At 39.4% G+C, this 13,508-nt stretch overlaps 1 protein-coding gene across 1 annotated transcript; it reads left to right on the top strand.

Moving 5' to 3' along the window:
* The first annotated feature begins 4,094 nt into the window (after positions 1-4,094).
* On the top strand, positions 4,095-5,920 carry LOC102782198 (alpha-2A adrenergic receptor-like). The gene is made up of 2 exons (XM_035904831.2): positions 4,095-4,169; positions 4,344-5,920. The coding sequence occupies exon 2, from the start codon at positions 4,516-4,518 to the stop codon at positions 5,710-5,712; it is 1,197 nt and encodes a 398-aa protein (XP_035760724.1). The 5' UTR covers positions 4,095-4,169; positions 4,344-4,515; the 3' UTR covers positions 5,713-5,920.
* The last annotated feature ends 7,588 nt before the right edge of the window (positions 5,921-13,508 follow it).

Genomic DNA, 13,508 nt, shown 5'->3' with positions numbered 1-13,508 from the left:
TGTAGAGTGAGTACAGAAGAGGGCTCAGTACACACCCCTGTGGAGCACCAGTGTTCAGTGTGATGGGGGATGAGGTGATGCTGCCCAGTTTGACCACTTGGCGTCTGTCAGACAGGAAGCTGAGGATCCAGCTTCAGAGGGAGCTGCTCAGTCCTAGATCCTGCAGTTTCCTGCATGATATTGAATGCTGAGCTGTAATCTACAAACCGCATTCTCACATACGTGTCTCTCTTCTCCAGGTTGAGAGGGCAGTATGTAGTGTCAGGGCTATGGCATCATCAGTGGACCTGTTGTGTCGGTATGCAAATTGTAGAGGGTCCAGTGAGTCAGGTAGTGCAGAGCAAACGAAGTCTCTGATCAGCTTCTCGAAGCATTTGCTCACGATGGGGGTCAGGGCTACAGGTCGCTAGTCGTTCAATGAGGAGATGGTGGAGGGTTTGGGTACAGGGACGATGGTGGCCATTTTGAAGCAGGCTGGGACTACATACAGAGAGAGGGAAAGGTTGAAGATGTGTGTAAACACTCCAGCCAGCTGAGCCGCGCATGACTTGAGGACGCGGCCGGGAATCCCGTCCGGACCAGTAGCTTTCACCTTCCTGAAGCACTTCCGCGCATCCTCCTCAGACACGCAAAGGAGAGTTCAAAACTAGAGAGAGGAGATGTGTTGTTTTAAGCAGTGATAAGAATGATCAAAATGTCTCTCAGTGTGCCACTTGCAGGTGAAGAGCAGACCTGGATCAATTTTCCATGTGCAGCAGTTGGAAGAAAATTATAGGTTAACACCGTTAGAAACATTCAGGCTAAGTTTTGGCTGAATTGTTTAACAGCTTAACCTCCACATGTTTGTCACCCTGAGGAAACAAGCTCCAAGAATCTCTCCCTGAAGACAAGAAGTGCAGTTCCAGAACATCATGGATGGATGGATGGATGGAGATATGCGTTTCCAACTAGCTGCAACTTCACTGTGCGTGAAGGGACCTTTGAGAAGACTGTCTGAGTGTGACATTTGCCACTTTTGGAGCAAAATGGCAAGATGAGACAGTGGAAAACACAGGACAAAGCTGGAAGAGAACTGACTGCTACTGGTCTGACAAGGAGTGGGGAGAGGAGTCCATAGTGGGGCGGGAGGATGCATGGAGGACGGCTGTTTTAGTGTGGGAAACTGAAATTTGGGTTTAGGAAACTGGGAAGAAAAAACGACTCCCTTGTGTGGAGAATTGAAAAGTGTCTGGAGCACTGCAAAGAGGAGAGCAGGCCTGCACGATCGGAATTGAAAGTGCTACACAACACTTCGTCGGGAAACGAAGATTGCAAGTGAGCTTCTCCACATTAAATGGACTCTGGAAAAAGCCACTTATTCGGGACACAAAAGGTTCAGCGAGGTAATCCAGTCTAAATTCTTCTTTTTCTTTTTTTTGAAATGGCATCATATTGCTGGCACTAGAAACTTAATGTGACATGAGAGGTTCTGCTATCAGCAATTAAAAGAAAAAAAGGGGAACTGACTGGACTGACAAAAGCTTGACTGACTTGACACCAATGTGCAAGATTGCACCTCCACCCAGACAGTGACAAAAGGGTGGATGTATGTATGTATGCTTCTTTTTCACAGGAGCAGAACTGTGACAGCAACATCCTAGGCTGCATGAGCTCTGGGCCGTGCCGACTTAACCTTTTAAATGCCACTTTCTGTGTCTTTGTGAATTTATCAGCTGTGTGTTATTCATGACCTTGTATTGCCTGCAATGCAGAGGTCACTGTGAGAAAGTGTGCATACAGATGCGCTGCGCTAACATCTACATCACTTTTTCCACAGCAGAGGGTTAATCATGTGATCTAATCACATGATTTACAGCAGGACACACCACTGGCTAATGTTTTTTCTTACGACAGGGTTACAGGCCTGGAGTGGAGCTACTCCAGGGGAGAGGCCCTGGAATTTTTAAGAGACAACGCACAACTTTATTGTGCATGTTTTATTGCGTTAAGTTGACACATGGCAAGGGCCATGTGGCAAAAGAGTGTTTTCTGGGGGAGCTTTCATTTTTAAATTGCAGGAACCGTGACATGAGGGATATGGAGGGACAGACTGAGGTGCAGGAGGCCAGGAGAGAGGCTTCAAGAGGATCAGTGAGGAGCATAGACCACTTTCAGCACAGCTGATACCCTGTGCCACTGGGCTTCCTAGAAATTGTCCCTTACCCTAACCTTAACCCATAAAGTTAAAGAGTTTCTACATTGACGTTAAGGAAGACTACAAGAGTGTACGACTTGCTCTGCTCCTAAATCTACAGTGGCGTTGGAACAGAAACTGAGGGATGAAGAGAGCGTGCCAAGCTCCAAGAGTGACAGCGCAGAGGAAGATCAGGGTTGGAATTATGACTCTGTAAATGGCACAGACACCAGGAGCAATGACCGTGACTGGGTAATGACTGACAACAAAATGCTGTTTCACTCTGCTATGCATACTTTGAGAGAGGGCTGGAGAGGGTTTCCTCTGTATCATTGTTGTTTCCATTTGCTTGTGAGAGCTTAGATTGTGAGGATGATTAAAGATGACCAAAGGGTGGTGAGAGAACAGTGAAGTGAGGATACACATTGTGAAACTCCTTTAAGTGTACAATAATGTTGATGTGATATACAGAATGTCAGGAAAGAAATTCTGTTATTAATGTGATTCTTAAGGTTTGATTTAAGAATCAAAGGGTGGGATTGTATAAGAATTTATTTTATTTATGTATTAATCACATTATTTTTGGTGCCACTGAATTTTAGCATGTCTCACACTCGTGCAGTTAGACAGAGGTCTGGTAAGGAAGTTGGGGGAAGCAGACAACTCCACGGGAAGAGTCTTTTGTCCCCTCGAGGACTGTGGGAGGTAGCAAGGGAGTGTGCACCTTACGGTGTAAAACAGCTGGGTACTGCCTTTTGTTCCTGAAGAAGGAGAGAGCCATGCTAGGCTGCTGACCGTCTGCCCCGCGATGATGCAGGCTCTCCACCAAGCTTGGTTTTCTATTCTTTGTGTTGATTAAAGAATGTTAGCTACCGCTCACCGCTTGTCTGCAGGCTTTATTTAAACGGAAAACTTCCACTACACCCCTCAACATTCAAACACATTTTAAATGTCTTCCTAAAAGCCCGAAGAGCTAATCTTGAAGACTGCTCAAAGAAGAAAATTTGAAGAAAGTTCATTTAGTGTTGAAGAGCAAAAGTGGTCATACCAAATATTGATTTTCATGCTCTTTAATTTATCTGTTTTTCCTTTAATGTTTTATTTTTATTTATAGCTAGATGTTTCATTAAATGTCTGCATCTATTTCAGCAAAACATCAGGAAGTGAGTGATGGCTCAAGACTTTTGCACCACGCCATATCACAGGATAAAGAATTTAGCTGACAAACCTGCTTTCTGACATTTAACTATTAAAGCTGTTTAATCCAATCTAATGCCACGAATTACCTTGGGTTTGTGTGCACTTTTGTTTTCGAAAAACATAGCAAACTAAAAGTGAAACAAGCAATGCAGCTTGGCGAGCATGCTTGTGACTTAGTAAAGTAGTGCATACAGGTAGTGGGTAAAACCTGAACATAATCATCACATCAGTGTATCCTGGTACACATAGCTTTAATAATTTATTAGACTGTGCTTGAAAATGTAGTGCTATTAAAAAAAAGTTACAAAAGGTCAAGCATTTAAGCTTTTTTCCTCAGCTCATTCACTCTGATTTTGATATCTTGTCATTATATATTTGAAAAAGAAAAAAAAAGATTCCATAAGCAGCTTTAATCATCTCTAACAATCCAGATATTTTTCCTTTAAAACATCTCACCATTTGTTCATGGAACAGAAATGAAAAACCCAATGTGTACTTTTAATCCATTCTAATTTAATTTAATAGACTACATATATTGTTTCTATAAATCAACAATATTATTATTGTCACGATCAGCCAGTGGTTTCATGGTCTTAGAACAACCCCCAATCTCTTGTTAAATGTCCAGTGTGAGATGAGCCCCGCCCATTCCAGCATCACAGATCCCCAGCGTCAGATAAGCCTATATAAAAGATGTGCTCCTCTTCAGCTGCACTAGATGAAAAGATCTGCCTGCAATATAAGTCTGTTTTACAAAACCTTCCAGGGGATTTAGCAGAAGCTTTTATTCTTGAAGGTTAGTGGATAAAGATTTTTTTTAGTACTCTTAAAACTATGTTATGTGAAAAACAGGGAATTAATAGGTTCCCTTTATTTCTTTTACTGCTTGTTTGTCTTTTTAGTTTATATATATATATTAAAAAACCCAATCCTTGCTTTTTTTGGTCTCTATTTTATAATTGACAAACAGGAAAGAAGCATAGATATCTTTGAAGGAAACTCTTCCAGTGAACAAAATGAAAAGCCTCAACTCTGTGCCGTGTTCTTGAATGGATGCAATTAATAGACTGCTGGAGCACAGCTTCCAAGCCTCCTGACAGATCCCCGTTCAGACCATACCATCGACACCACAGCTCACTCTGATGGGTTGTTTTATCTTCAACAGTGGAAATGTGACTTTGCCTGGGAGGAACCCTTATACTGTGCAGACCTCTGTGCCTCTAACAATCCTGGTGGGTATCCTTATCCTGCTAACACTGTTTGGTAATGTCATGGTAGTAATTGCTGTGATGACAAGCCACGTCCTGAGAGCACCTCAGAACTTATTTTTAGTCTCTCTAGCATGTGCAGACATCCTGGTTGCCACTTTAGTGATGCCATTCTCTTTAGCGAATGAACTGATGGGTTATTGGTTCTTTGGGAAGGTATGGTGTGGAATCTACCTGGCTTTGGATGTTCTTTTCTGCACATCATCCATTGTTCATCTGTGTGCAATAAGCCTGGACAGATACTGGTCTGTCACACAAGCCATTGAGTATAACCTGAGAAGGACACCACTCAGGATTAAAGGCAAAGTCTGCTTAGTTTGGATACTGGCAGCTTTCATTTCATTTCCTCCGCTTATCACAGCGAAAAAGGACAAAACAGACAGTCTTGAATGTGACATTAATGGTGAGAAATGGTACATCATATTCTCCAGTTGTGCTTCCTTCTTTGTACCCTGTGTCATTATGATTACGGTGTATGTTAGAATCTACCAGATTGCCAAGAAAAGAACAAGAGCCCCACCTGGAGAAAGGCAAAGACACAATGGGAACTCAGAAGACCCAAAGTTCGGTTTGGACACGCTGGAGAGAAAAGACAGAGAACAGAGGGAGGTGAGAGGAGAAGACGGTAAAGAGGCTAATGAGCTTGATGTGGAGGAAGAACCCTCCTCTTCCGATGGGAATGAAACAATCCTATGTTCACTTACGAAGAAGAAGGCTATGAAAACAGCAAAAGTGACTCAGGTGAATCCCGGAGAAAGCGCTTCAAAACCACAGCAGGAGTCCCGCGAGAGAGGGAGAAGGTGGAAAGGAAGGCAGTACAGAGAGAAGCGCTTTACATTTGTTCTGGCTGTAGTCATGGGAGTGTTTGTTCTCTGCTGGTTCCCCTTTTTTTTCACGTACACGCTCACCGCTGTGTGTGACAAGTGCTGTGTGCCAGAGACCCTGTTCAAAATGTTCTTCTGGTTAGGTTACTGCAATAGCTCACTAAACCCCGTCATATACACTGTATTCAATAATGACTTCAGGAAATCCTTTAAAAAGATCCTTTGTAAAATGGACAGAAGAGTGTAATAAATACTTTTATGCATTCATTTTGAACACTAAAGGGTGTTTGGTCATACATTTATCTGTAATTGTAACCTTTGGAAATATTAGACAATATTGAATATTTGACAAAGAAAAGGGCATTTTTTTCTGTTATATATTAATGTTTTATTGATACTAAGTGTTAGTTTTTGTGATATTAAATCATAATTAAATCCATGATGTGAATTTGCTACATAGCTCGTATTATATTTGGACAATCTGTGAGTTAAAGCTTTGATATTGTGAAGTTGTATCAATGTTGATGATGCACATTTTCTACATGTGTATGCTGGTATACAGTATTTAGACTGATATCCCGTGTTTGTTTTTAGCTTCAAAGTTAATAGCTTGTAGAAGACAGCAGAAGCATATTGCAACAGAGTCTGCTCAACATGTGCAAAATTGTCCATGTTGGTAATACAAAGGCAGACATTTGGCTTAGACGTTACCACAATAAACATGCCACGGCTTCATCAACGTGACTGTTCATGGAGTAGCTGAAGAAAATGATTACTAGTGATAATTATACATTACTGTAAATCCACAAGAATGTCAAAGGAGTCTAAATAAGCATATAAGTATTATGTTTGAACCTTAGTGATGCGCTCACAGCAGGCTGAAGGAATGCCACATTGATGCACATAAGCTTCTCTGTCTATGCCACTTGAATTAAAAACATAAACACATTTAAGAAATGTAGATAACTGTAAATGCTACAATATTGCCAATAAAAAAAAAAAATGCATACTTTGTATAGTACAATCAATTGCAGCAAGTCATAATAACAAGTTGCACCCAAAGGACGCTATCCCCACAGCACCAACTATTCTCAAACAACAAATGCATGAATAAGACAATTATATGAAGAGAAAATGATGCCTTGGAGGTACGGGTGGCAAAGCAATATCTAATTCAGTTCATTGTGAATTATAGTCCTTCATATCAGGATATCATTAAATCCTTCCCCTGAGTCAAACAGAAGTCACGGAGCAATAGAAATATGATTGGCTCCTGCAAACACTGTGAAGTTAATATCCACACATGCTTATCAATGCGTTGTTATCCTACTTGGTGTGTTATCACCATTCATTGTCTTGTCGCTATTTAACCACACTTTTCAGAACACTAAAACCTTTCTTTATAGTTCTAATTCCAAGCCACTATCAGCCTGTGAACCTGACATAAAGTAAATAAGCCATCCATAATTGTTTTAACTTAGCAAACATTTCCACCCCCAGCCACCTCTCATACAACAGAGTGATTCCCATGGCTTGTTCTTTGGGACTCTGGTGTTTTGAGATTCCTGTGGTACACATATGTGGGTTCAGCCATGTCTCAGAGTCTTAAAATACAGCATCCATTAGGAATGGCAAACTATCGACCTGACTGTCGAATGTTCCCACGAACAATTTGTCAAAGGGAGTAAAAAAAAAAAACACTGTAATGGAAGCTTTGTGGTAATGAGGGTTTATTCGATATAAATCAGAATTTCTAAAGGGTCTGCTATAACAGCCCTAATAAGAATAGATTATCTTTTGAAACATTTTGACAGGTATCTGCTTGTATTAGTATTACAAATAAACATAAAAAACTATTTAGTACTATAAAGTATTGAAAACAAATATTTCTACTGCTGCACATCAATATGGTTTGAACGATGAAACTGCAGTGATTGCCGTCTGAATTCATCCTTTAATTAAAATAACAATTCTCCTGGAGTCTGCTGCTATGCTTGAGCAGCAGGATGCATAAATTACATTTTTAACACACTCACCAAGCAACAGAGAAATTAAATGCCAAGAGGCCCATAACATTACTAGGCCAAAAGATTAATGCAAAAGTAGAAGTCGTGAAGTATAACAAGAGTTATATGTAAATCACAAAAATACAGACGAATGTTGACTGCGTCAAATATGGCTGGATGTTTTTTCAACGTGCTGTGGGACTGACGGTTGGTTAGATAAATAAGCACTTACATTAGCTAATTTCAGTGTATGCACACAGAAGACCACTTGCACGGTCTGCAGAGAGAATGATTTATTTCCCTCTCTACAGGCCACAGAGCACTGCGATTTATGCATCTGACATCCTTTATAAGCTGCTTCTGGCGAAAGTTCTTACAACTTTCACGCATCTCTCTGCTCAGCTTCCATCATTTTATTCTAATTTCTCCCCACTTACAACTCAATAAGTGCTCTTTAAAGCTGCTGGCCATGTATCTCAAAGGGGTCTAACTTAGAGACAATTAAAGAGCACTGAGAAAAGTGTGCATCTTGGATAAACAAGGACTGCCAAGGCAGGATTGCACAGAGTCAGAGAAACATCAAGGTCACACTAACAAGTTTAAATCATAGCTGGTGATGAATAGAGTGTTTTTAATTTAATGTTGGGTCATTCATTATGGTTTGAGCACAATGCATCATGCACACTGGGGCATATAATACTTCCTCCCCCCTGAATTGATAAGGATGCAAGACAATCAAATTAGATTCTCTGGGATGTAAGCAGCAGGAGCCTCCTGTTTAATTTGCCTCATGAGCTCACTGTGCTCACATTGCATCCAAAATAAATATTTCAATCCCTAGTTTTCTGAATGTGTTTAATATATTTAAGGATAATATTTCTAGCTGTCTAATTATGCAGAAGATGGCTGCATTTTTCTTTGCGAGAAATTATAAAATAATAACCCAACATAGTAGGAAGAAAATCAAAAATATGGATGTTTCTGCAATAGCTTTGCAGCCCAGTGTTTTCTGTTTTCCAAGACTGGTGCAATTAGAGACTATTTTTGATCTCCAGAAGAAAACCCCAGGGAAAAGAGGACCTCAACGAGGAATAAAGACAGCCAAAGTGCATGGATAATGTGAAGTTGAATAAATATTTCAAATATGGCAACAAATCAAAGTTCATTCTTTGGGTCGGCCAGCACAGTCTTTACTAATTCATGCTTTACTTTAATCATATTTACCTCCTGTTTGTATTGAGCTACAGCAGAAAATCCCTGCTTAATTATTCATCAAAAACCATCAGCAAATTCAGTTAACGCGAGTTTATTTCACAGTACCTGATGGTTAGATTGTAGTTACACAAAAGATACCTTATGCAAGTGCTACTTGAATGAGAAATATGAAAGCAGTCCTGCTTTTAGCATTTATCTATTCAATTCAATTCAGTTTTATTTATACTGCGCCAAAACAACAACAACAGTTATCTCAAGGTCATTTATATTTTACAATAACACAAAGAAAACAGAGAAAACCCCAACAATCATGTGACCCCCTATGAGCAAATGATTTGGCGACAGTGGGAAGTGCTCTTTAACAGGACAAAACCTTCAATAGAGCCAGGCTCAAGAAGTGGCCGCTATGTTAGCATTTATCTCTGCATAAATGCTAAAAGCAGAGCATAGGTGAACACTTACTGCCAACACAATATGATGAGTAGAACTGTAGTTATACAGCAGTTTGTAAATGAGTCACATTTTTGGGTCAACTCTTTGTCTTTCTTGGATAATAAAGAGCAACTTATTTTATTTTATGAACAACATGTGCTTGAAAGTACACTCTGAAGAAACTCTTTGGGTATGAGTATGGGTGTGTGAGAGAGGATAAGAAGGGCAAATTGATGGAAAAGGTGAAAAAGTGAGCTGTTTAGGTCCTATTATTCTGACATATTTGCGACCTCATAAATGAGAAATAATTTAATAAAAGTCTGAGTCTGAAAACAAGTTTGATTCTTTTTGTCAAGTCAAGCTGCTCTGCCCGCTGGGAAAGTGCCATCACCGTCTGTAGCAGCACACCTTCATTGATACCGAGTGTAGCTCTTGCAAATTTCCAACCCCGGACATCATAATTCTTCCTGAGGCATCTTGTCCTGTCTGTAGTATTGATTGTATTCAATCCTTGTCTTCCGCCAGCACCATCATATGCTCCCGGATGATGTCATCAAACACACCCACAAACATATAAGTGAACTATGCAAACACCAACTCCCGATCAAGCTTGCAATAATTTCTGTCCTCATCAATCAGACACCCAACAATTAATCTCTGAATATGCTTCCAGTTACCATACACCAACACACTGACATAACAAGGTGGATAGATGTGTGGCTTTATAGGCTCACAACTCCAGCAAAGTCTCAGTCTCTAACTCATCTCTTTTTAAAAGGCTCTAAGACGACGAAGCAAACTGGCCACTTTATTACTTACACCTTACCAGTACTTGACTGGACCCCCTTTTTGCCTTAAATCATAGTGGCACAGATTCAGCAAGGTGTTGTAAAGATTCCTCAGAATATTTGAGTTCATTTTGAAATTAGAGCATTGGGCAGTTGCTACAAATTTGCTAACTGGACATCCATGCTACAAATTTCCCACATAATTTCCGCCACATCCTAAAGCTACTCTTTTGGAGATCTGGTGACAGTGGAGGCCATTTGAGCAGTGTAAACAAATTGTCATGTTCAGGAAACCAGTCTAAGATGATATGAGCATTGTGACATGATGCATTATCCTGTTGGAAGCAGTCATTAGAAAATGAATGCACTGTGGTCATAAAGTGATGGACATTGTCACAAACAATACGCAGATATTCTTTGGTGTCACTGACAAGGCATTTTCACTCAGAAAACTAAAGCTCACTGGGAATTTTCTCTTTCAGACAATTCTCTGTGACCCTTAGAGATGGTTGTGTTGGAAAATCCCAGGAGATCAGCCTGTTTCTGAAACACTCAGCTCAGCCGTCTTGCAACATTCTCTGTTCAGTGTCACTTAAATCACCCTTCTTCCCCATCCTGGTGCTTGGTTTAAGTTTAAGAGTTGCTTGATTTGCTACCTACATAAAGAGCCATTGAGCGGGTGCACCTAATTGTTTAGTCTAAGTAAGTAATTTAGTGTAAATTACAGTATCTAATTGTGAAATAAAAACATGACAACATGCAGACAGAATGAAGGCAATATCAGACAATAAAAATAATTGCCAAGGATCTCACTTAATATTTGAAAATTAGGTCCAAGTAAAATCCAGTTAAATATTAATGTAATTTACTAAAAGTATTTTAAAGATAAAGCAAGAATAAAGCAAAATTTAATTCCAATTAGCCTAAATGCTTTTCCAGATGCTTTTTTCAGAATGTAACATTTACATGAAAAATAATGAATCTCTTCAGCAGGATGTTGGAGTGGTCCATGCCTCGTCCAGTTATGAAGAGCTGCTTTAATCTGTCTAAAAAGGACATCATTGCTTTACTTTGGCTGCTGCATAACAACACATTTGTAGTAAGTTATTACCACTGCAGTAATTTGTTAATACCATGTGACGTGGAATCAAATGAGCTAGTCTACTGGTCCTCAGAGTAACTCCTGAGGATATTGAGATGAGTTTCATTCTCATTTCTCAAGTTTGGAAAAATCTAGACTGAACACAAAGTATCTTTGAGATTCCATAAAAGGTAAGGCATTGTGTTGAAGTATGTTTGGGAATTTTTAATATATATATATACAAAAAAACAAACAAAAAACAGTTAGAGTGGTGTTAGAAGCAGCTGAACTCTTATGCTAACTAAGTAGCTAGCTAAATGCTGTGCGTAATGTAGGTATTTGGCTACAGCCTAAGATTTATAATGGAATATTTGTAAGTGCAAATCTGATACGAATGGATAAACAAAATTATAGTTTCAGTCTGTAAAAAGCATGCATGGCTAACTCAATGAAAAAGCTCGTCTGTTCTGTTGTTGTTGTTGGTTTTTTTAATTAAAGGATAACGTAATATGCTATCTATATTAGATACAATAGTTTTATTAATGTTTATAAATGTTTGTAATGCAAAGTATTGATTACAGAAAACTGTTTGGATAGTTTACATGGCAAAATTAGAAAAAAAAATGAACACACATTTATTTATTTATTTATTTATTCATATGAAGTACAGTGTCTCATATTTTCAGGTCTCTTTAGTCTCTGAAAACGTTGCTTTGGCTTGTACAGCCTGTGGCCTGCAGTGTTGATAGCTGCTCTCCTTGATGGCAACAGTGTATCTCACAGGTACGTCTACAATAAACACACTGCCAGGCCTAGTAGAGGTGGCATTAAGATAAGCATGAGAGCCACAACCTGGGTAGGTGGTACAGATTTATAGTATTCCTTTTTCTTTGTGAAATATTTTGATTACTGGCCTCTTCTTTTGATGTTTATTCCTAAAATGTGGCTGATAGCAAAAGTGTAGAGACTGTCTATTGGCTTGCAGCCTGAGTGGAACGATGTGTTTCCTGTTTTTGTGCCACCAGGTATTATTGTTCATGCACTAGTGATAAGTTTTCGTATACCACAATTTATTAATACGTTTGCGGTCTGGTTAATGCAAACAGGAATTTGGCTTTCTTCTACCCGGAAAGCAGTCCGTCTGATAAAAATGGCAGATTATCTACACAGATTAATGATAGGTTTCCAGATACAAATTTCTGGTTTAATCGAATACCCAAAATTGGGACTTCCTTCCTTGGCTCTTTTGTGAATATTCCTTATATCTGTCTGTACACATTAGCTGATAAATCCAATTTATGCACTTTAATTTGGAAATATGTTTGAACTGAGTTTGAGGTTTGAGATATTTTTCTGTACTTTTAGCTGACATCTACATCTAGTAGAGCTAAATGTTAAAAAGATAAAAGGTGGAACATCACGAGCACCACAAACTGAAGCACCACTCACCGCATGCTTTTGCAAACTTCATTTCTCATAAGATATCAACTGTTTGGTAACATTTTTTAACAAAGTATTTTATCCGTGTTTTAAAATGATGTGGTAAACTGTGTAAACCTTTGCCTACGAGGAAGCAGTACACAACCCATAATAATAAGCCCCCACAGTAATGCAATTTAGGAAGAATAATGAGCCAAACTAATTTCCATGTCCACAAACATAATTGTATTTGCAAGTCCCAAATTTGAGATTGTAAATTTGGACTAGCCTGTTGAAGAAATTGTGAACAATAAATACAGTATAATATATGTCTAGCTGTTCCCAAACAGCATGTTGTTATTCAGTTCTTGGTTGAAAGAAAAATTGTACAAACGAGTAAGCATTAATTTAATTAGGTTGCTAGACTATGGAACTGACACATAGTCATGCAAGAGTAAAGATCATTGATTATGAGTTTTACACTATGAAGTTGTGTAACTTTCAAGTTAGAATCCGACAACCTCCTACGAGCAGGTTGGCGACAGTGGAATGGAAAAACTGCCATTTGGCAGGAACCGGCTCAGGGAGGGGCAGTCATCTGCCACGAGCAGTAGAGGGTGAGGGAAGGGAGACAAAACAAAAGGCACCCTATAGAAGAAAGCCGTAGATTAATTATAAAATGCAGATTGGTGTAGAAACACCTTCTGCAAAGCATGTGACTTTTTAGTGACTTGTAATTTTCCCTTTTGAGTATGGCATTATACCGGATGACCTTCTTCTGACTATAATAAAAAAGCCTTCACTTCATATACAAAGGGTAAAAGACAGACTTTAGAAAAGTGCATATCCTGCAGAACAAGTCAAAATGTGGGACATTGTCTGAAGCTGTGGGATGGGGGCGGGGGGGAGGGGGATCTGGTCATCCTAGTTATGACTGCCCTCTGCAGACAGATGTGTATAACTGCTGCAGTGAAGGTTAAACCAAAAATGTGAGACACAGTCAGCTGACATAAGCACATTTTCTCAGTAGCGCTGCTTGCATAACATTTTCACAAATAACTCGGATAGGTGTTTATCGAGGTGGGTCATAAATCGTGTCCTT

This window comes from Neolamprologus brichardi, chromosome 13 (assembly GCF_056152115.1).
Source record: "Neolamprologus brichardi isolate AB-2024 chromosome 13, ASM5615211v1, whole genome shotgun sequence".
Classification (NCBI taxonomy): Eukaryota; Metazoa; Chordata; class Actinopteri; order Cichliformes; family Cichlidae; genus Neolamprologus; species Neolamprologus brichardi.
The sequence above is the reverse complement of the archived record's forward strand: the minus strand, read 5'-3'. Positions and strand labels throughout refer to the sequence as shown.